Source organism: Stegostoma tigrinum, chromosome 25 (assembly GCF_030684315.1).
Source record: "Stegostoma tigrinum isolate sSteTig4 chromosome 25, sSteTig4.hap1, whole genome shotgun sequence".
In the NCBI taxonomy this organism is placed as follows: Eukaryota; Metazoa; Chordata; class Chondrichthyes; order Orectolobiformes; family Stegostomatidae; genus Stegostoma; species Stegostoma tigrinum.
In genome coordinates this window covers 33374017-33398028 of record NC_081378.1, presented here as the reverse complement: position 1 = coordinate 33398028, position 24012 = coordinate 33374017, and the positions used below count along the sequence as shown (strand labels likewise).

Sequence of the window (24012 nt, the reverse complement as noted above, 5' to 3'; positions counted from 1 at the left end):
AACATTTCTTCAATCTCTGCAGTCCAGGTAACATCCTGGAAAGTCGTCTCAGCTTCTCAATCGTTAGCAATTCAATTCAGCCTGAGTGATGTTTGAGGATGAATCATAAAATGAATTGCATTGCAAGAGGCCATTTTACTTGGCTTTGGAGAGTTCTTTTCTAATGGATTATTTTAAATGAATGCACATTCATTTTGTTGTAACTTTGGATATGAAACCACGCGTGTAGCTTTTTAATCTGAAGACTGCTGATAATTTGAAAGGAAAATGCAAACTTCGGTCAAGAAAAGGTATCTCAGAATTCTGAAAAGAATTGAATTATTAGGCCCTTCACCTATGTCCTGCTTATGATAGTTAACGTATCTGAACCTTCTTACCTCCTTATCCCTTCCCTTTTGTTTCATTCAACTTGAACACTTGCTTGCCTCTCTTCAGAGGAGGTACCACCAGTACTGTGTTGATCCCATTCGAATTTTAGGTCCAGAAATGTGCATCCTGTATAGGTACAATATTTTCAGTTTTTACTCTATGTGACTCTTACTTTGAATCTTTGTGGGTTCTAAGCTGAGAGAAATAGCTGAAAGATTGTTATATAAATAGCTTGCATTAAACATTTGTGCAAGTCACTCCAGAAGCTTAAGTTAAATTGAATGCTATGAATAACATGATGGAGTTCAGAAGCAGTGAAAAAGAAAGCACACAGTTGATTTTTTTTTTAAGATCTAGGTGACAAACTGTAACAAAAAAAGGTCCAGGAGAGCGCAAAACATAAGAAATTTATTTGTGGATCATGCTAAAATTTTAAATGTACTGCATTAATACCAACACTTTTTAAAATTGTGCTCATAAATTACATCATCCAATTCTGTAATTAACAGAAATAGAATTAAAATGACACATGAAAGCAATAAATGTGTAGTTCTAAAGCTGAAGTTTAGAAGTTGTTCAATATTTATTGAACTATATTGGCTCACTTTTATCTATTGTTCGAAACTTATTGCAATTTTTGTCCTAAGATAATGAAATTTTTTTGAAAGCAAGAGCAAACAGATTATTACAAAACCAGCAAAAGGTGCTACGATTTTGTGGAATTTGATCCAGGCAAGATACATCCAAGATCAATTTTCTGAGCTGCTAAGCATGGAGTTATTTCTAAATACCAATTGTATACCCAGTTTTTTGGCATTAGATACAAGAAAATTGACAGATACACAATATAAAGAAAAGAACATTTTCGCCCATTGAGATTTGTGTACTACTTTTTTAATGCTTCATTGAAAACCAATGATAAAAGACAGCAAATAAATGTGCAGAAAGGTCTCGCAAATCACTTTTAACCAGGGACAAATAATTTGATTTGTGTTGCAGTCTGAACCAGATGGATTTTCACATTTCCACTTGTATGTTTGTGCTGCCTTTCTTGTCAAATGGAGAAAAGAAATATTGGAAGAAAAAGACTTTCAGGTAAAAATGCACTTTTTCTTATATAATTAACAGGCTGTGAGATGCATTGAGATATTTTTGTCATGGACTTTTTGATATTTACAATGCGTCTAGCTGTTGAGTACAAGAATGAAAATTTAAGATTTTCATTATCAATGAGAATTGTCGATATTAACCACTCATACTGATGGGTTCAAATCATATCATTTAACTGTGGATTTAGTTAAAGCTGGAATGCTAACCTGAAGGCCTTTTGATGGAGCTGAGGCGATCTACCTCTTTATCTGGAAGCTAATTTGATCAACTGCAGGATTTGTTCAGAGGTCATGTTGTTAAGGGATGAATGTATTTCCCTCTATCATGATGGGATCTGCCCTTACAGCCTTTTCCCTCTGTGTCACTTGCTCTGCTGTTCTTGCATTCCATTTTGGCCCTAACTTTTGTTAACTGTACTTTGCCATTTGTGCTGCAGCAAATTAGAACATAGAATATAGAATAGTACAGCACAGAACAGGCCCTTCAGCCCACGATGTTGTGCCGACCATTGATCCTCATGTATGCACCCTTAAATTTCTGTGACCATATGCATGTCCAGCAGTCTCTTAAATGACCCCAATGACCTTGCTTCCACAACTGCTGCTGGCAACGCATTCCATGCTCTCTCAACTCTCTGTGTAAAGAACCCACCTCTGACATCCCCTCTATACTTTCCACCAACCAGCTTAAAACTATGACCCCTCGTGCTAGCCATTTCTGCCCTGGGAAATAGTCTCTGGCTATCAACTCTATCTATGCCTCTCATTATCTTGTATACCTCAATTAGGTCCCCTCTCCTCCTCCTTTTCTCCAATGAAAAGAGACCGAGCTCAGTCAACCTCTCTTCATAAGATAAGCCCTCCAGTCCAGGCAGCATCCTGGTAAACCTCCTCTGAACCCTCTCCAAAGCATCCACATCTTTCCTATAATAGGGCAACCAGAACTGGACGCAGTATTTCAAGTGCGGTCTAACCAAAGTTTTATAGAGCTGCAACAAGATCTCACGACTCTTAAACTCAATCCCCTTGTTAATGAAAGCCAAAACACCATATGCTTTCGTAACAACCCTGTCCACTTGGGTGGCCATTTTAAGGGATCTATGTATCTGCACACCAAGATCCCTCTGTTCCTCCACACTGCCAAGAATCCTATCCTTAATCCTGTACTCAGCTTTCAAATTCGACCTTCGAAAATGCATCACCTCGCATTTATCCAGGTTGAACTCCATCTGCCACCTCTCAGCCCATCTCTGCATCCTGTTAATGTCCTGCTGCAGCCTACAACAGCCCTCTATAATGTCAACGACCCCTCCGACCTTTGTGTCGTCTGCAAACTTGCTGACCCATCCTTCAATCCCCTCATCCAAGTCATTAATAAAAATTACAAACAGTAGAGGCCCAAGGACAGAGCCCTGTGGAACCCCACTCACCACTGACTTCGAGGCAGAATATTTTCCTTCTACTACCACTCGCTGTCTTCTGTTGGCCAGCCAATTCTGTATCCAGGCAGCTAAGTTCCCCTGTATCCCATTCCTCCTGACCTTCTGAATGAGCCTACCATGGGCAACCTTATCAAATGCCTTGCTGAAGTCCATATACACCACATCCACAGCTCGACCCTCATCAACTTTTCTAGTCACATCCTCAAAAAACTCAATAAGGTTTGTGAGGCATGACCTACCCCTCACAAAGCCGTGTTGACTGTATTTGATCAAGCCATGCTCTTCCAGATGGTCATAAATCCTATCCCTCAGAATCCTTTCTAACACCTTGCAGACGACAGACGTGAGACTTACTGGTCTGTAATTGCTGGGGATTTCCCTATTTCCTTTCTTGAAGAGAGGAATTACATTTGCCTCTCTCCAGTCCTCAGGTACGACTCCAGTGGAGAGCGAGGATGCAAAGATCTTCGCAAGTGGCGAAGCAATTGCATTTCTCGCTTCCCAAAGCAGCCGAGGACAAATCTGGTCCGGGCCTGGCGACTTGTCAATCTTAATGTTTGACAAAATTTTCAGCACATAGCTTCCTCTATCTCTATCCATTCCAGCATGCTCACCTGCTCTTCAAAGGTTTCATTCACTACGAACTTCGTTTCTTTCGTAAAGACAGAAGCAAAAAACTCATTTAGGGCTTCCCCTACCTCCTCAGACTCCACACACAAGTTCCCTATGCTATCCCTGATCGGCCCTACTCTTTCTCTGACCATTCTCTTATTCCTCACATAAGTGTAAAATGCCTTTGTGTTTTCCCTGATTCGTTCTGCCAAGCCTTTCTCGTGCCCCCTCCTGGCTCTCCTCAGACCATTTTTGAGCTCCTTCCTTGCCTGCGTGTAATCCTCTCTCAGCTGAACTTGACCCTAGCTACCTCCACCTTAGGTAAGCTACCTTCTTCCCTTTCACAAGAAGCTCCACCGCTCTCGTCATCCAAGGTTCCTTTATCTTACCCCTTCTTGCCTGTCTCAGAGGAACATATTTACTCATCACTCGCAACAACTGTTCCTTAAACAGTCTCCACATTTCCTTAAACAGTCTCCACAAATTATTGTGGAAAAACTAGTTCTTGGCCCTTCAGTGCTTGCAACCCATATCTTCTCCTTGATCTTTGACTCTTTGCATCAGGCTTTTCATATTTGGGAGCACCCACCAAGTATTCATAGCCACTGTCACTTAGTCAAGGTGTCTAATTCAAGCCGTGGGCTCCTCTAGTCTTCTGAGACTCGTCTTCTGTGTTGAGTCTCTTCCTGCAGCCTGGCAGTCAGTAATGTAAATACGTTACCTTCTGCAGCTCCTGTGAGTAACCTGTATTTCCACTGGACATATTTGCCTTGGCTCTAGACACTCTGGTTCCACAAATAAACTCCCACACTTTCACCATTTATTGATATAACAATGACATTCTGGTTTGAGCAAGAGCTCCATGGATGGTCATCAACAGTTCAAATTCTCAACCTTCTAATTTTCACCAAATTAAACAAGCACCTGAACTGAGATTACTCCAGATTTACTTGAATTTCATTTACTTTAGGTTGCATATCAGTAACAGATGTTTCAATTTAATGCGCAGATAAGCCTTTAAATAAACTCGATTGCAGTAGGAAGTATCGAATACACTTGCACAACATGTTCACATTGTGATATTGCCTTGTTTTGTTTTTTCCTCTGGTTTTCTTGCTTTAGGCTGTACGTAATTTGTTCCACATGAAAATTCATGTCTCGAATAATTGAATAAGCAAGCACCCTCCCTATTCTGTTTGCATGTTGCATGTTAACAATGAGTTTATTTTACCCATATCATTGTTGCTATAGGAATTAATTTGAGGGTTATATATGCTTTTGTAAGTACAACTAAGACTCCCGTGAAAACAGAATAAAGTTTTGCTGATCACCCATTTGCCTGCCTTCTCTCTACATCCCAGAGTTTGTAGAGGGAAACTGGCCACACACTTCCTTGACCACTCCTCAGGTTTGCTTTTTCCTGACTGGCTGCTTCACCAATCGTGGATTCTGCCTTTGGAGGAGCAGCGATAGCAGGAAGGTGTAATGGGCGAAGCAGCTTCTCTCTGATTCTGTCTCTGCTACATTCGTTGCTCCCCGAATCACAACTGTGCATTATTTATCCACTATCACTGATAATTGCACTTTCAGTTGTTCAGCATAGTTAACATTAAAGAGGAGTTGGAGATTGGAAGTAATTATGTACAAGAGCAGCCTTTCTGTCACTTTTTTTTTTACTTTTTGCCCCTCTTGAATTTAGACAAACAGTTTGGTTTTAGCTTTTGAGGACAAATTCACCTGCTGTTACTGTATATTTAGGGCAGTGCTAATGTGTTTATGTTAACAGTAGTAATGTTTGTGCCTTAAAGATGGGATTTTAAGACAATTTCCAGACCAATAGCCTACTTTTGGTATTCAGTACACACAAGCAATGCTGCCAATTGCACTAACTACAAATAATGCCTGTAAAATTTTGTTTGTACCATGCCAAAGAGTTGTGTTTTTTAAAAATTCTGTGTGCCTGAATTACATGTTTACGTATGTCTACTCCAGAATCCATTTCAGCTACAGTGGCTGATTTGCAAATTGGTCCAGTTGCATTCAGCTGAATGTATGAATAGAAAAGTCATACTTGCTGGATTACTTATGCAGCTTGACAAGTGCAATTATGTTCTTCGAGACTTAATAAGAAAAGGTGAGAAAGTAATTGCAAAATTAACTTGCACATTCAAGTGAATAATTTTTGAATTAACAGAATATCTGTTAGATTGTGATAGCTTACCACCTTTGCCTTGTGTTGTCATTACCAAAATTGCAACAGTAACAGCTCTCGAAAGATCACATTAATGGCAATGATTAGAAAAAAGACTATTTAATACTGGCTTTCAAAATGTTGTGTTGAAACTCATCCTATTTACTGTAATATATATAAGGAAAAATGAGACCTGTCCCACATCAAAGTAAAATGTAGGGTTATAATTTCCATCCGTTGCTATGAGGTTATATTATGAACTTGCCTTTCTTCCTGTACTACATTTATGTTAGTTACTTCATAATGAAGTATTTATGACTGTACTTCATTCTTTATAGCACAAAAGTAACTTTTCTTTGTGATATCAAAGGTTTCCTAGTAATAAGTCTTCTATCAACTTTTTGTTGTGTTCAACATTTTTGTTAAGTCTTAAAAGGTACAGAAATGGAATTATTTACTAGCTTAATGCTCATGATGAAAAATGAATATGCTGATTCATATTGAATGTAACTCATCTCCAATGTTGTGAAATATTTTATACTTTTAAAATATGTTTAAATCTATTCATTCTGATCTAAAGCCTGGAGAGGGAGATTTTAAATAATTTATCATAAATAGCTTAAAGTTACACTAATTTCTATTGAGGGACTCTATTCCCAAGGCCTCCATAATAAAACCGACTTGTTTGCAAAATCTGGCTTGTTTGAGACCTCTTGTTGCTTCGAATTACTAGACAATGTGGATGCATCCAAACTTACTCATTCCTTTGTACATCCTGCAAAAACAGAACATTGTAAGTATTTCAAATTTGTTATAATTTTGAGCATAAATTTGTGCTTCTTCAAATATATGTAGACTGTAACTTTAAATTAAACATTTTACCAATAAATGGAGAGCGCCCACTTGTTGCAAAATAGTACTTCAGAGAAGTGCACTCATCACAAACTGAAAAAATGCGCATAATGGGTTAGATTCTTCTGCAATCTGACGGCATCTAATGAATCTGGAGCCAAATTTGGCTCAGTTAGCTCTATATATTTTCACATTAAATTGCAAACAGTTCCAGTGTGGGAAGAAAATGCCTAAAGAAGGAAGCTGGAAATATCATTCTGAGGTTATGTTTAAGAAACAGTTGTCGGCAAAGTGGAAAGACCCTTGCTGTGTTATTTCATACTTTTAATTCCTTAGGATAGTATGTTGAATAAGTATCCAAACATTTTCCATTCACTTACGCCTGTTGAGCACCAAAACTAAAACACAGAAGTTAACATTGTTAACATCCCTCATTGTAAGCATTAAGCAATTTGTTAGCTTGTCCAATAATTGATAAACACTTTACACTCATGGTGCTCAAGAATTACTAGTCTGTGGGAAGAATTTAAAATGGATTTGTACAACTGTGTAGCACTGCCAGATGTTGAAAGAATACAGTATACAGTGCAGAGCAATGTATAAAGCAGTTTGTTAAATCAGAAAAAGTATATTATGTTTGGTTATTTTGTTATACAAATCCAAATTGTGCCAAATGACCCAAGTAAATCACAACTCCATAAATTCTCTTCCCATGAAATATCGAAATTTGACAGTTCACAACAGCCCTCCACACTATCCACGGCTACACCACCTTTGCGTTATCGGCACGCTTACTAACCCACCCTTCCACTTGCTCGTCCAAATCATTTATAAAGATCACAAAGAGCAGAGGTCCCAGAACAGAATGCAATAAGGCTTGTGAGGCATGACCTGCCTCTCTCAAAGCCATGCTGACTATTTCTAATCAAACTATGGTTTTTCAAATAATCATAAATACGATCTCTCAGAATCCACTCCAATTATTTGCCTACCACAGAATTAGGACTGACTGGTCTGTAGTTCCCAGGATTATCCCTATTCCCTTCCTTGAACAAGGGAATAACATTTTCAAACCCTCCAGTTATCTGGTACTACTCCAGTGGACAATGAGGATGTAAAGATCATAGCCAAAGGCACATCAATCTCTTCCCTTGCTTTCCATCGTAACCTTGGGCATATCCCATCTGACCCGGAGACTTATCGATCCTCATGTTTTTCAAAATTTCTAGCACATCCTCCTTACAGACATCAATTCTTCAATTTTGTAGAACTAGTCTGAGAATGCTCTCAGGGGGCCAACTCTGACTAGTTCAACGATTGCTCGACCTTACCAATTGAAACACTTCTTCTGAAATAAATTCTCCCAGGACTCTTGTGATATTTACCGAACATGTAATTTATGATACGATTTTGGCTTTTATCAAACTGCTGTTGAACTTGTCAGAGTTCCAATCTTTCTCAGCTGCATCAAGCAAATACTGCTTGTGGGCTTACTTTACCCCACTGTCACTTGCACAGAACTATCAGTGGTTTCTTGACTACTTTGGTCCCTAACCTTTTAGAGCAGTACAGAGCTGTTCTAAACAGTAGCATTTGTGCTTCCTGTCCACTTCTGTTTCAGCTCTCTGCAATCTCCAAGCTGCAACTAATTTCTCAAGCAGGAGGACACAATTAAATCAAAACCAGAGGACCTTCTTTAGCTTCACCTATCTACATGCAGCATGCCATGCTTTGAGCTATCCTTAATCTGCCTTTATCTTAGGTATTCCTCATTTGCACTTTCTTCTTTGATCTGGCAAAGTGAGTGGGTTTTAGAGCCTGAGAGAATTTGCTAAATTAACTAATTTAGCTTTAACTCCCAAAATACAGTCTGTTAGGACTATCAATACTCCAAACAGTGTAGACTCTGATATCATGTCTTTAGCTCAGCAATTTCACCCTGATGTTTATGATCCTGGCTTTCTTTCCATAAACCTTTTAAATCTCAATTACTGTTTTAAATGTCACGACCTTATTTTTGCTTCATTTGCATTTATCCCATTTTCTACAGTCCAACATGAAAATTATACACAAAAGCACATGAATCATGCACTAGATTTTGACATCAAGTAAGTGGTAGTAAGAGTTAACTTGCATGAATTTAAATGTTAGAATCCTTATTGAAACAAGTAACAATGAACCTAATGGCAATGGATAACTGAACATGGAATATATCTTTCAAAAGATCACAGTGCTAATGACAGCTAATGATGTATCCTTCAATAGTAACCGTATGGTGCTTCAGCAGAAAGAGGGGTAGAGTTGCTGAGGGGAATTAGTCCTGCTCTTTCTGGCCTTATGCATTCCTGAAAGGCACTTAAATGATATATATTTAGCTATTCTCACCCTGTATCAATGGCTGGATTTCTCATGCCTCCAAAAACACAGATAGCCTATCTTGAATATAAAATGAAGATAAAATTTAAACTTTAACATTAGCTCACTATTCTCCCAGCCTATGTTTGTTTGAGCTGGAAGCGGCTAGATGAGCGAAAGGTTTCCACATTTTTTCTTTACTTTGGACACAAGCATCTCTTTCCTCTCCCAAGGATTTAAAATTACCCCCATGAGAGTCACATTCCACATAGCTGTATACCACCGATGTTTAGTCCTGCTCTCGGCCTCTTAAAAGTGTTCTCTCTAACGGATATTGGAATGAGTTGTCTTGGCTGGCCTCCTTGCTTCTGACTAACACAAGCTATAACCATTGACAGTGCCATTGTTTGTATCTTCAGCCCAACCGGATTTTGTGCTTCGGTTTCACTAAGCTGCTTCAGTTCCCCGTGTCGCAACAAATTGATTGAAGATCCACATCTTTATCTCACCTCCAGCGTGATCTCAACCAACACTTCCTCGTCATATACCGTACTTGTCTGTATGCCTTCAGTTGTTTCTCAAAACTTGCTCATCTCTTTCCATTTGTTTAGTCTTTAGTTTTCACTTTCTCCCTTTGTTTGATGCTGATGTAAATTTCATGTGGCACTTCAAACAAGTAACTGCTGTTTGTTTGCCGATTGTTAAATATCTGCCAGCTGAAAATTCCCTTTCAAAGACAGTTCTCCTCAAATATAATTTTTGCTTACCCAGGCTTAGCTCTTTCCTATTTTCTCCACTGCACATTGTCCGTTCTTGTCCACTTTCCTTTGATGTATGGAGACATCTCTTTGTACATAGGCAGTACGGAAATTAAGTTTATTGATTCCTTGGGAGGTCTTAGAGACTCATGTGCATCTGTTGTCACGTTATGCAATTTAATAATTCATGAAATATGTTTGCAGATGTTTTCCTTTGCCCCAAATTGTATTAACCCACATGATTCAAGGTGTTAAAAATTCAGAAATGTTGTAATTGATTTTACATATGATCCTCTGAGCATAGTATGATAATTTTCAGACTGATAGTTCACAAGTGAAGTGAAAATCAATTAGTGTATCTTGAAAGCCATTGAAAACTCACAAAAACATTTTGATGTTATTAGTATCTAATATCCTCCTCATCCTGTGACACACGACACTGATATATCTGTTTTTTTGACTGTCCCCATCAAGGTCATATTGCTGTAAATTGCGTTTGATAAATATGCAATCCAGTTTGCAGCAATCAGTGTTTAACTGAATATTACTCTCTCAACAAACAGATCATTGATATTAAAGTTTTTCTGATTATTGTTTTTGTTGACTTCAGGCCAAATATTTTGTTGTCCAGTTCTGTACAGGTTTATGGGGCAAAATTACAATGATTGGATTACGAATGTTGTTTTTGCTAATGAACTAATAAATCTATTTTGAGCAAGCTATTTCAAAATACACACTCATGCATCTATAATATAAGATGATTACTTCTAAAGATGTTTCAACCTTTATGTGAAACAAGATGTTCTGGAAAGGAGGATGCTGAGGTCATACAAAGCTCTTACTCTGAATCAGGTCCATGTGATTGATATCCATGTGAAAAACTCAAGCAGAAACCCATTGAAATAAGTTTTTATATCTTAACACACAACTAGTCTGAAGGGCAAATGTCTTTGAAAATAGAGTGAAAAAGAAAGGTATTACATCTGTGGACGTAGTAAGTTTATAAAAGTTGGTATTCTATTCAAAAGGATGGAACAGAATAGACAGGATTTTTGGAGATTCCAGAACAAGGTAATGAAGGTAATTCCTTCTAGCAAAAACCAGGCCTGGAAAACTGAGTGGACCAACTTTTGAGGGGCACTGGAAGTTTCAATGACATCACCAACCCAAGGAAACCTAACCAGATAAATAGAAAGCGGGACATAACACCAGTGCTTCGTCGGAGGCTCACTGATGATGTTACCTAGAATGGTGACGAAACGTCTGAGAACGAACCTTCCAGCTCAGCGAGCAAACTCACATCCAGTTTCAACCCAGCAGAGCAGGAAGAAATCTGCTGTTAGTACAGCTAGGGGTAACCTTGAGCTTGATTACTAATGTTATACATCTGCCAGAAATGAAGAAATATCATTACTTTAATGCAGAGTGTTGGTTGCCTGTTGTGTAATATTTGATTGGTGTTGATTTTCATTTGTTTCTTGTAGTGAAACTCTTAAAATATAAACTCTTACAAGAATTAAAACAAAAGTTGAGATGCCCATGCATAGTCCATCATGCCTTTCAAACATTTTGCAGTTAAAAGTTTTGTATTTGAGGACATTGCAGAGAGTCAAAGTCATATAGCACAGAAACTGACCTTGCAGTCCAACCTTCCCGTACTGACTGAGTTTCCCAAACTAAACTTGTCCCATTTGCATGTGTTTGGTCCATGTCTGTTTAACCTTTCTTATTCATGTACCTGCCCGAATATCTTTTAAATATTGTATCTATACACTTATCACTTCCTTTGGCGATTCATTCCACAGACAACCTCCCTCTGTGTGGAAAAAAATTCTCTTCAGCTCCCTTTTAATTCTTTCTCCTCCTCGGTTAAAAATGTGCCCCAGTTCTGAACTCTCCCTGCCCTTGGGAATTATTTAAGAATGGCTGTAAGTAGAAGTCTGAAAACTGTAGACTGGTGAGCCTGATGCCAGAGATGGTTAAGTAGTTGGAGCAGATTCTGAGAGGATTTACATGCATTAGGAGAGGCAAGGACTGATTAAGGATGGTTGGTATGGCCTTGTATGTGGGAAATTATGTCTCACAAACTTGATTGGGCACATACTCAAAAAATTCAAAAAGATTGATGAGGGCAGAATACGTGACCTTTGGATTTTAGTAAAGCCTTCGACAAGGTTCTGAGTGATAGACTGATCAGTAAAGTTAGATCACACGGGATTCGGGGAGAGTTTGCTAATTAGATAGAAAATTAGCCTGATGATAGGAGACAGAGGGTGCTGGTGGAGGATTGTTTTTCTGACTGGGGGCCTGCGACCCAACGGTGTTCACAGGGCTTGGTGCTGGGTCTACTGCTGTCTGTCATTTATATGAATGAACTTAGAAAGCACGCTTCCTAAGTTTGCAGGTAACACCAAAATTGGCGATACACTCTACAGTGAAGAATGTTTATTTAAGATTACAAAGGGATCTTGATCAGTTGGGACAATGGACTGAGGAGTTGCATGTGAAGTTTAATTTGGATAAATGTGAAGTATTGCATTTTGGTAAAATGAACAAGAGCAGGATTTATACATCTAATGGTGGGATCCTGGGTTGTGTTGTCAAACAGATGTAGCGGTTCAGGTATATAGTTCTTTGAAAGTTGCGCTTAATGTAGACAGGATGATTATGAAAGTGTTTAGCGTGCTTGACTTCATTGCTCAAACTATTATGAGGACTTGAAACATCAAGTATGTAGAGCAGATAGCTTCAAGTTAACTGAGCACCTGATTGCGAAATTTGCAAACTATTGAGGAAATGTGAACAAATCAAGAGTTAATTGATTAATATGTATCATGATAAGATGAACAACAAGGCACTGATAGCTCATAAAAACATTTGTTTCATTACTTTCTAAGTTTCTAATCTTGGTCGCGTATATGGAACTGGTTTTAAATATTTATTCCAGTTGGTTTGAGTTACCATCCACCTGAAAATTTACCAATAATGTTGTATAGATATGGCTTGTCAAAGCATTAGTTTCATTCACTGAGTCAGAATGTTGTCTACTCAAGTCCAAATTCAGTACCCTTGCACCTAATGTTGTTAATAGTTCAATCCAGGCAATGTTATTTGAGATGTTCAATACAAACCATGTAAGTTTGTTCAGATGGATGTAAAAGATGCTGTGATGATATTATCAGAAGTGGGAATGATTTCTCCATGAAAATGCAATAACTGCGACTGTGCATTTGTAGGCCATCACTGTTGGCTGCTGGCTTGCCTACAGATCAGGAACATTATTTTCAAAAATCATTAGTTGACAGTAAAATGCTTTGGAATATATTGAAGTTGCAAAACGAATCATGGAAATGGAATGCTCGTTTCTTTTGAGAAAACCTAGTCAGAGATTTATTAAGTTGTGATTTCCTGAATAATAAAGTTTGAGTGTTCTTGCCTAGCGTTGGGAGTATAATGGACATTTTAGCGCTTTAACTTCAAGCTTCAGATACTGTGTTGGGATTTACTGATCTTTGCGCCTCTCCACATGTCTTGAGTCCTTCCAGTTGGCTGTAGTCCATGACAAGTGTCCCAACTGTTAATTCTGGCTCCATCCACTGCCTCTGCTTCCTTGAGATAGCCCAAAGCACATATGTGCATTTAAATGCCTTAGCCAAGCAAAAGTGATTCCAAGTTTAGCCTTGTGCCAAACCGTCAGTTGTCCCAGAAGTACGCCCTGCTTCCACAGTCTTTCACAGTTTAACTTTTGCAGAGATTGGCCATTGTGCTGTACTTGATAGAATCATAAAATCCCCACAGTGTGGAAACAGGCCATTTGGCTTATCAAGTCCACACTGACCCATTCCCCTACCCTTTCTCTGGACCCTATCTCGTCGACACGTCCCTGAAACACTCTGAGCATTTTAACATGGCCAATCCACCTGGCCTGCACATTTTCGGACAGTGGGAGGAAACTGGAGTACCCAGGAGCAACCCACGCAGACACGAGGATAATGTGCAAACTCCACACAGTCGCCCAAGAGTGGAATCGGTGGTGCCGTGAGACAGCGGTGTTAACTACTGAGCCACCATGCAGCCCAACTTACTTGCAGAGGATGTACTGACAGTGGAAGGATCTGCTGAGATGCTTTGCAAGCTCATGTGATTTTCACTCACTTGAGTGTTTCCTAGTCTGCATGCTCAAACATATGGGTTCTTGCCAGCCAATCTCTCTCTGCACTTGAATGTTTGTCAACCTGCATATTTTCCAACCTGTTAAAATTTGAATACAAGAACAGTGCCAAATAAAAAGATTGAGAGCACAGAAAGATGAAGATGTAAAAGTTGTAAATGAAATGAAAGGAAGGAAACAAAAGTGCGTGTGAGGCAAGATAGCAAAAAGTAAAATAAACAGAATTAGAAAAAGTAAGTGAGAGACAAAGAAAAGTAATGATAGAAAACAAAGCAAAACCTCTTGTAAATCTATAATGCCAATGTCTTTGTAATGGGATTTAATCATAGACTTCCTACAGTGTGGAAAGTGGCCATTTAGCTGATTGAGTCTGCACCGAGCCTCCAAAGACCATCCCGCCCAATCTCGACCCTTACCCTATCCCCATAATCCTGCATTTACCATGGCTAATAGACCAGCCTTGCACATTGCTGGATAGTGTCATTTAGTAAATTGGATAGTAAATTGCATTTATTCAGACTGAGAGAGGAAACTGGAGCACCCGGAGGAAATGCACATGGGGAAAACGTACAAACTCCACAACAGTCACCTGAGGTGTAATTGAATCCTAGTCTCTTGGTACTGAGAACCACTGAAACAATGTGCCACCCTGAGTCCACCGAAGTCTGAGAATCACTTGGATCACTTTTGCATATATTTACTATCAAGTGGCATGTTGCTGAAGTGAGCTGTGAGCGAAATTGATTTGAAACTATAGGACTGGTCTTTCCGAGGACAGAGGTCCACATTTCTGAAGGGAGGTTCTGAACCAAAATGTGGAACTTGTATTCGGACAGTTCTATTGTAACGTCAGATTTTTGATGGGAGCCAAACAAGGTTGTCTTTTCATGGCAGCCATATTCTGAAGCTTAAAGGCCCATAATCTCAGACAGCCACTTTAACAGATGCTGTTAAACAGTAAGTACATTAGGGTGCCAGGAGACAGGGGTAGTAACCATCTGGTAGGATGTCTTAATGCCAGGTAAGAAGTGTCATATGAGCTTGATAGGGCCCAGGGTGCTCCATGCATACAGTGCAGCGTGGTGTGGGGTCGAGTCAGGGATGCTTTGTTTCTGGAAGGTCTCGGTGAATTCTGTATTGATGGAGAGGGTAATGTGTTGGGCAGTGTCAGGTCCAATGGTAACGTTGGTAGGAAGGAGAGGGAGGCAGACCCGGGTTGGAGTAGGGCAAGGCATTTCTGTTGTGTTTGTTGGGTGGAGGGCTATCCTGGTGGGGGATGGGAATTGGCTCTGGGGTCAAAGAAAGGTCTTTGGATCGGAGCAGATGCAGGGCATCAGGTTCAGGTGGTGTAAGGTGTCTGGGTGTAAGTGATGTAGCTTGGCGGTGGAGCAATGGGTCAGGTGCATAGCTGCTCAGGAGTTAGAATCTGTATTGGCAACCTCATCCCCCCGAGTTGCCACGTACTTATTTACAGCAGCAACCACTAAATTAGTTGATTTAAATAGAAGCTTTTGGAGGGTTCTAGGCATGGTGGAATTCTTCAGTTGAATCTTCAATCTCCTGAGAAATTCCTTCAGACTCTAACAAAAGCCAAAAGAACTGTGGGTGCTCTAAGTCAGGAGCAAAAGCAGAAGTTGCTGGGAAAGCTTGGTGGGTCTGGCAGCATCTGTGATGAAAAGTCAGAGTTAATGTTTCGGGTCCGGTGATCTTTCCTCAGACCTGCGAAGAAAATGTTGGCTTATATGCAGAAGATCGGGTCAGGGGAGGGGTAAGGAGTAAACGATAGGTGAGGGTAGAGCTCAAAGAGAGAGAGGAGTGGTTGGACAGACAAAAGAGTTGATAACAATCTGGTTGGGAGGGTGAATAGCAGTTAATGAGACCGTTCATGACAAACAGCAGATAATGCATAATGGCAGGCTGTGTGGTAACAAGGCCTGGTGTGTGGAGTTGGGGGCTAGGACATGGAAGAGTTTAGGCCTAAAACTATTGAACTCAATATTGAGTCTGCAGGGTTGCAGGGTCCCCAAATGGAAACTGAGGTGTTGTTCTTCCAGCTTGCGCTGAGTTTCATTGCAGCAAGCCTGAGAAACAGATGTTGGCCAGGAAACAGGATGTTGTGTTAAAGTAGCAGGCAGTTGGAAGCTCTCAGGGTCTTTTTTACTGGCCGAACATAGAGATTCTGCGAAGTGGCCAACCAGTCTATGCTTCGTTTCCCCAATGTAGAGGAGCCCACATTGCAGTGAACTAGATTGTGAAACATACAGGTAGTGTTGCTCCACTTGGAAGATATGTTTGGGCCCTTGGATACTGGGGAAGATGGAAATGGGCAGGTGTGCTCCTTTGCCATTGCAGGGGAAGGTACTGTGGGAGACTGTTGGGAGCGAAGGGACAGTGGAACAAGGTGTTCCAGAGGGAACACTCCCTGTGGAAGGCAGACAAGGTAGGGGAAGGGAATGTTGGTGGTGGCATCTCGGTGGAAGTGGCAGAAGTGGCATCTGATGTTCTTCTGGATGTGAATGCAAGTGGGATGGTAGGTAAAGACAAGGGGAACCCATCGCTGTTGCAGCAGGGAAGAGAAAGGGTGAGAGTGGAAGTGTGGGAGATGTCTTGGACCTGGTTGAGGGCCCTGTTGATAATGGTGTTATGGAATCCTCGGTTGAGGAAGGTGGACATCTCAGAGGCTCTCTTGTCAAAGTTGACCTTGTTGAAACATATACAATGGAGACAGAGAAACTCAGGGAATGGGATGGAGTATTTACAGGAAGCAGGGTGCAAGGAGGTATAGTCCACGTAGCTGTGGGATTCGATCAGTTTGCCGTGGATATTAGGGGTCCATCTATCCCCTGAAATGAGAACAGAGATGTGGAAGAAGGGAAAGGAGGAGTCAGAAATAGACCAGTTGAAAGGGATGGCAGGGTGGAAATTGGAAGCAAAATCAATGAACTTTTCCAATTCTAGACAAGAAAGAGAAGCAGCACTTATGGTATCATTGATACAATGGAGAAAGAGTTGTGGGTGGGGGCCGGAACAGGACTGGAACAAGGCATGTTCCACGTACCTCAAGAAGTGACGGGCATAACTGGGGCCCATGCAGATACCTATGGCTACCCCTCTGACCGGAAGAAAATAAGAGGAGTTAAAAGAGAAGTTGTTTAGGGTGAGGATGAGCTTGGCCAAGTGGAGGAGGATGGTGGTTAGTGGGGATGGTTCAGGCCTTTGCTCCAGGAAGAAATGGAGAGTTATAACACCATCCTGTTGGAGGGGTGGACTTGTAAAGGGACTGCATGTCCGTGTTGAAGAGGAGGTGGCTGGAGCCTGCAAACTGGAAATTTAAAAAATGGTGTAAAGCGTCAGAGGAATCACAGATTCATGTGTAGGAACTAGACCAGGGGAGAAAAGACTGAGTCAGGGATGAGTTCTGTAGGGCTGGAGCAGGCTGCAACAGTGGGTCTGCACGGGCAGTCCTGTTTGTGGATTTTTGGAATGAGGTAGAAGTGAGCCGTGCAGAGTTGGGGACTGAGAGCTTAGAGGTAAAGTGGGGAGATCGCCAGATGAAATGAGGTCAGTTAGTGTCGTAGATACAATGGCCTCATGTGCCGTGGTGAGGTCATGGTCCAGGGGAAGGTAGGAGGAGGTAACTGGGAGCTGGTGCTCAGCCTCTGCAAGATATATAGGTCAGTATGCCAGATGACCACCCTTATCGGCAGGCTTAATAACAAAGTCAGGGTTGGATCTAAACACGTGGAATGTAGTCAGTTCAGACGGAGATAGATTGGATTGGGTGAGGAGGGGCAAAGAAATTCAAGTGACTAATGTCATGACGACAGTTTTCAATGAACAGATTGAATGCAGGTAAAAGGCCAGCGGGAGGGTCCAGGTTGTGGGACAGTGTTGGAACTAGGTGAAGAGGTCTGTGGGTCAGGAAGAGGAAATGAGTACAGAGGTGAAGACAGGAGAAGAAGAGTTCAACAGCATGTTGTGCCCAAAATTTGTTAGAGGGGAGGGGACAGAGGGATAAATCCGAGGCCTTTGCCAAGTACAGAACGTCCAGCATTGGAGAACGGAAGGTTACGTGGGATGGTGAATACCTGACGGGAGGCGCGGTTGAGAGACTGGTGGGTGTGGGAAATGGAGTCGGAGGGAAGGGGAGGGGAGGAAGATTCCAGAGGGCTATGCGTACCTCAGAGCTGTTGATTCATGTTGATGCCTGAAAGGAAAAGAAAAAGGTTCTTCTTAGCATGGCTAATGAGCTGGAGGATAAAGTGAAACTTGGGAGTGGTGCACACCTGAGCCAGCGTGATGCAATGCTGTTGGAGTGAATGGTCGAGAGTATGTATGTAACACCACGTAGCACTGAGTGTGGATCTCCAGAATTTGGTGAGAGCAGCTGTAAGTGCAACGTTGAACATCACAGAGATACCTATGATCTTTTTGTAATTCATTCACGGGACAAAGGTGCCACTGGCCATTTAATGCCCAATCCGTATTGGCCAGAGGGTAGTTGGGAGTCAATCACATTGCTGTGACACGTAGGCCAGACCAGGTGAGGATGGCAATTTCTTTGCCTAGAGGACATTAGTGAGCCAGATGGGTTTTTCTGACAATCGACAATGGATTCATGGCCATTGTTAGAACCTTAATTCTAGAGTTGCTTTTTTATTAGGAAGTGAACTCAGGTCCCCAGAATGTTTTTTCAGAGATGGTAGGAACTGCAGATGCTGGAGAATCTGAGATAACATGGTGTACAGCTGGATGAACACAACAGGCTGGGTCTAGGCCCGAAACGTCTGCCTTCATGCTCCTCTGATGCTGCTTGGCCTGTTTCCCCAGAATATTTGTTGAGTCTCTGGATTAGTAGTCTCGTGACAATAACATGAGGCCAATGTCTCCCCACCCACTTGGGCGAATTCAAAGCACAAAGGTTGAAACTACAGTTGGAATCTTCATGGGGTGAGTCTGAGTTGGAGGCAGTAACTGAGGAATGTGATAGGGCTGTGGAAACAAGCTTTAGCAAATACCTGGCCAAACACCAGGAATGACAGTGAAATTAATGTTGGTGGGCAAGAAGAAAGATTGGAACAGAAATCCCATCAGAGAGAGGAGCAGAACTTCTTCAAGGTGGGCGTGCCTAGAGGAAATGTGGCAGCATTTATTTGCTAAATAAAAACAGAAAGAATTAAATCAGGAACAAAAATAGAAGCTGCTAGTAAAGCTCAGCAGGTCTGGCAGCATCCGTGAAGAAAAATCAGAGTAAGCGTTTCGGGTCCTGTGACCCTTCCACAGAACTGATGGTAGGTAGGAAATGTCACATCGTGCTTCCTGTAAAGACTCCATTCCATTCTCCTAATTCCTCTGTCTTTGTCGCATACGTTCCAAAGAGGTCAGTTTGGACAAGGGAGTCTCTGAAATGGCCAATGTCATCTTCAACTGAGGATTTTCCAGCACCATTGTCGACAGGGCCCTCAACCGGTCACGCAAGTCCATCCTCATGCCTTCTGTTCTCTCCCACAACAGCGATAGCGTTCTTCTTGTCCTTACCTGCCATCTCACCAGCATCAACATCCAGAAGATCATCAGACACCTTTTCCACCACCACCAGACAAACATTCCCTTCCCTTCCCCTCCCCTGTCCGCCTTCCTCCGGGACACACTGCTCTACTTTTCCTTCACTCCCAACACACCCCCACAGCCCCATGGCACCTTCCCCTGCAAGTGCCGAAGGCGTAACATGCTCAGTTCCATCCTCCCCAGTATCCAAGGACCCAAACACATCATCTAGGTGAAGCAACACTCTACCTGCACTTCACACAGTCTAATCTATTGCATTTACTGCTTGCAGTGTCATCTTTCCTCTACATCGGGGAAATGAAGTGTAGACTGGGTAACCACTTTGCAGAACATCTGCATTCTGCCTGCAGAAAAGGCCCTGAGACCTTCCAGTTGCCCGCAACTTGAACACACCACCCTGTTTCCTGGCCAACATCGCTATCTCAGGCATGTTGCAGTGAAGCTCAGTGCAAGCTGGAAGAACAATACCTCATTTTCTGCTTGGGGATCCTGCAGCCCTGTGGACTCAATATTGAGTTCAATAATTTTAGGACCTGAACTCTCCCATGTCCTAGTCCCCAACCCCCCACACCACGCCATGACATTGGCAGGTCATTGTAGCTTTTTAGAACTTTAGTTGGATCACATTTGGAATACTGCACATAGTTCTGGTCGCCACACTACCAGAAGGAAGTAGAGGCTTTGGAGAAGGCACAGAAGAGGTTTACCAGGATGTTTGAAGGGATATTATCAATGAGGAGAGATTGAACAAACTTCATTTGCCTTTCACTCGAAAGGAGGCTGATGGGAGACTTGACCAAGGATCACAAAATTGAGAGAGACTAGGAAAGAATGAATTGTTGTCATCTTTTCCCAAGGGTACAAGTGCCAATTATTAGTGAATATAGGTTAAAGGTAAAAACAGAAGGTTTAAAGGAGATCTGAGGCAAGTGTTTACACAGAAGTTGGTAAATCCTGGTATGTGCTGCCAGAGGAGGTGATGAAAGCAGATGTAATACCAAATTTTCAGAGGTATCTTGCCAGATACATGAATAGGCAGGCAGGGATTAGAGAGATACGGGCCACCTCGAGTCAAAAGGTTTTTAGTTTGGAAAAGTGTCACACATTGGTGCAGGTTTAGTGGACCGAAAGACCACCTCCTATGCTGTGCTGTTCTTGGTTTTTTTTGTGCTAGACCCAGCCATGTTTGTTCTGTACTTATGCTTAAATTTAAATGAAGAAAGATACTATCATGTTTACTTGTAAGTTTGAAGTGTGATACTTCATGGTAACATTGTTTTTTTTCTTCCAAATGTCTAACAAAATGAAATTAGAAGCTTTATTGCGTATTCATGTCGATGGAGTTAAAAAAATTACTGTAAATTATATACTTGGCACTTTTTAGCAGCAATGACAGAAAACATTATACGTAATGTTGTCTGGGTGATCAACTTATTGGATCTTTTTCAATAAATACGTTCCCAGTTTAAGCCTAAGCCATTGCATTACTTGCAAACAGACTTTCATTGCTTTCGCTTTAATTAAAACATGAATATTCATATAAAATAATGTTAATGAAAATTGAAATAGTACGTGATATTTTATCAATTGCATTTAGTTCTCCAAAAGTAATTATTTTCGTAATTTTTGGTCTCCAACTTTCCACTAGACACAAAATTTATGACTACAATGAGAAACCAAGTACATAAACACTTGATTAAAGATTAGTGAATGTGTGAATTCTTTTGGGGGCAACTATGTGGCTCATAGTTTTAAGCAGTGTAACCTAAGTGATGAGTGGATAGAATAATGTTTCAGAACGACGATTTATTTCTTTGTTTGAATTATACATATCACTTAGGCCTATGAGGAGATTAAAAAAAGTTGAGGACATTTGCCATACATTTTGAGTAAAAGACAATGGCAGCATATTGAAGATAATAAAGTGTGAAGCTGGATGAACACAGCAGGCCAAGCAGCATCTCAGGAGCACAAAAGCTGACGTTTTGGGCCTAGACTCTTCATCAGAGCATCTCCAGCATCTGCAGTTCCCATTATCTCGGCAGCATATTGAATATGTTGGTAATTCATTGAGCTCTCAATTTGAACTTGAAAATGTAGTCTTTGCTCTCAACAGCAAAATTTTACATACCCCGTTGACTTAAATCCATGAGATACAGAGCTACTTTGCAGCTGAGGAAATTTCAAGCAGACATTCCCACCCTGTAAAGTAACACTTAAATTTGTCATTTATGGAATGATACTAATGCTGCAGCCAATGATTACATGACAATTCCCAATTTATTGACGTTGCAAGTGCAATAACATAACCTGTGTCGCTCCCAGGTGAGGAGGAAAGAACTGGCTTCTTTTTTATTCGCCCACCCACTAACAAAGTTACCTTTTGGGAGAAGTTCCTTTCCTTGTCGATGTCTTTCCCTTGGACCAAAGAAATTTATATTTTTAAATAACCCAATTTTCCCAGGCTTCCATGAGTTAGTAAAAGAGTGAGGCTATAAGTTATTAAATGCAAATCAAAATAATAACGCAAGACACATTTACGAAGATTGGAACTAAAACATAAACCACAAGAAACAAACGTTAAAAGACACATGGATCATTCTGGGGTTGTAGATGAAAGTGGAATGTTGTACCTGTTCTGTTGAGTGTGCCAGCAGCATTTTTGAGTTGAGCAGTTAATGTCAAGATGCCTGGCTTTGCAGTTTAGTTGAGGTTCTTTTACCCTGTTTCCTTTTCATAGTGGCTGGCTTGAACGAAGAGATCCAGCAAATGTCTTTAGCTTTTTAACTGCAAGGTTGTTTAATGGCTGTCTTCAAACTGCAGCCTTCATGGAATACCTACCGATTACCAAAACCAGGGTTGAATCTGATTTTAAAACTCAATTCCTCAAAGAGCAAAATACAAACATTTAAATGGTTTCAAGGAGATGTGAGAGAAAAAAAAACACCCAGAAGGTGATAAAACAAGGGACATGTTGCCTGAGAATGTAATGGAATCAAGTACTGTTGCAACATTTAAGTAGTATCCGGATGAGCACTTAAAATGCAGGACATAATAGGCTATGGACTAAATGCAGGCAAATGCAATTAGTGTAGTTAGGCATTTTTGGTCAGCACTGATGTGGTGGGCTGAAGGGCCTGTTTCTATTCTGTGTGACTCTATGACTGCAAGTTGGGACATAATCCACAGGAGGTGGCTTTCTCCTGAAGAAACAGGAAGGCGAGAGGCACAGAGGAGGTTAGCCAGTCCCTTGTCTCAGTATGTTCAGGGGTTCACATTGCAGTTTCTTTTGACTTGCCTTTTTCCAATTGATGGATTGTTGTTTCGAGTACCCTTGGCCTTTCACATGTGACATTCCAGGTTTCCTTGCCACATAGCCACTGAATTATCATCTGCAGTCTTCTTTTGATTGCACTTTTTTTCAAAAGCATATGTTGTAATTAAAAGTTCAATGTGTCAATAAGTATTTCAGCATTCTGATTCTGATGTAACGTGTCAAGATTAATTCCAGAACACATGATGTTCTTTCCCTGCTTTAAAGCCAGAGGTTGAAATGCACAAACACATCATTTGAACACATGGCTCTTGTCAAACATTTGTTTGATAACTTTGTTTTGAAGTGCCATGGGAAATTTTAGTATGGCTAAGTTGCAACATAAATGCGGATTGATGCTGTTCTACAGCTGACAAGTTAAGGCTAATGCTGAATGATTTTTGGTTGTCATCAAGGGGCAAAAGTTGAAGGTGCAAGTTCGATTTCAAACACTTACATCCCAGGTGTGGTGAAGAATGGACAACTTTCTGCACCAGTTTTATCATTTAGAAATAGCACGGCTGCCTAGTAATTATAGATCATTGAAAACTCTCAATGTTAGAGAAAATACTTGAGCAGGGCATCTCAGTTAGTTCGATAGATATTGCATGCGGTTATGTTATTTTATTGTTGTACTCCATGAAAGGCATCTTTGTTAATATAACCAATCGTGTATATCATAGAAAAAGCATTGACCATCTTTATGTACAGATCCATTTTGGATGACGACTTCAGTTCATATCAGATGCATAGAGTTTGCCAAATGGAATGATGAAAATGGCACCCAGAACTAGCCGAGTTCATAATTCCATTCCAGAGTTTCTAATTTTCAACACTCCCTCTGCTGGTTGTGTTGTGTGCCTCTCTGCGCTCCTGACCTAGTGTCATGGGGATAGATATCAGCAATTTTCAGCGAGTCAGGCCAATTTTTCCAAGTTGTAATTTGCAGACGTGGGCTATTGTGAGTATCGACTATATCTGTTGAACTCAGACCAAATATCTGTTAGACTGCTGAAATAGCTGAGCCCATAAGAAGGTATTGCTTGATTTGCATGCAGTTGGTATGAATGGATCACAGTGAGTGTCAGAATGATGAGGACTACAGAGCTTTACATTCACATTTCAACAATGGCACGGGCCTGTAACACTCAGATGAGGCTTTGAACAACCCTGCTGGAAGGCAGTAGCCCCGGTGGCTGCCACCAAACTCTTCCGTAAGTCTGTTCACCTGATTGTAGCCCTGCTTCCCCCTCTCATTGAAATCATGTCTTT

At 41.0% G+C, this 24012-nt stretch overlaps 1 protein-coding gene across 5 annotated transcripts in view; it reads left to right on the top strand.

Annotated features, from left to right (window-relative positions):
• tbc1d22a (TBC1 domain family, member 22a) overlaps positions 1-24012 on the top strand; it is a 365864-nt gene that overhangs the window by 288410 nt on the left and 53442 nt on the right. For 4 of the 5 annotated variants that reach the window (XM_048554225.2, XM_048554228.2, XM_048554224.2 and 1 more), the window contains one exon: positions 1369-1464. The exons of the other annotated variant lie outside the window; for it this stretch is intronic. In XM_048554225.2, the coding sequence (XP_048410182.1) occupies positions 1369-1464 (96 nt within the window). The remainder of the gene's footprint in view (positions 1-1368; positions 1465-24012) is intronic. 5 annotated transcript variants of the gene reach the window in all.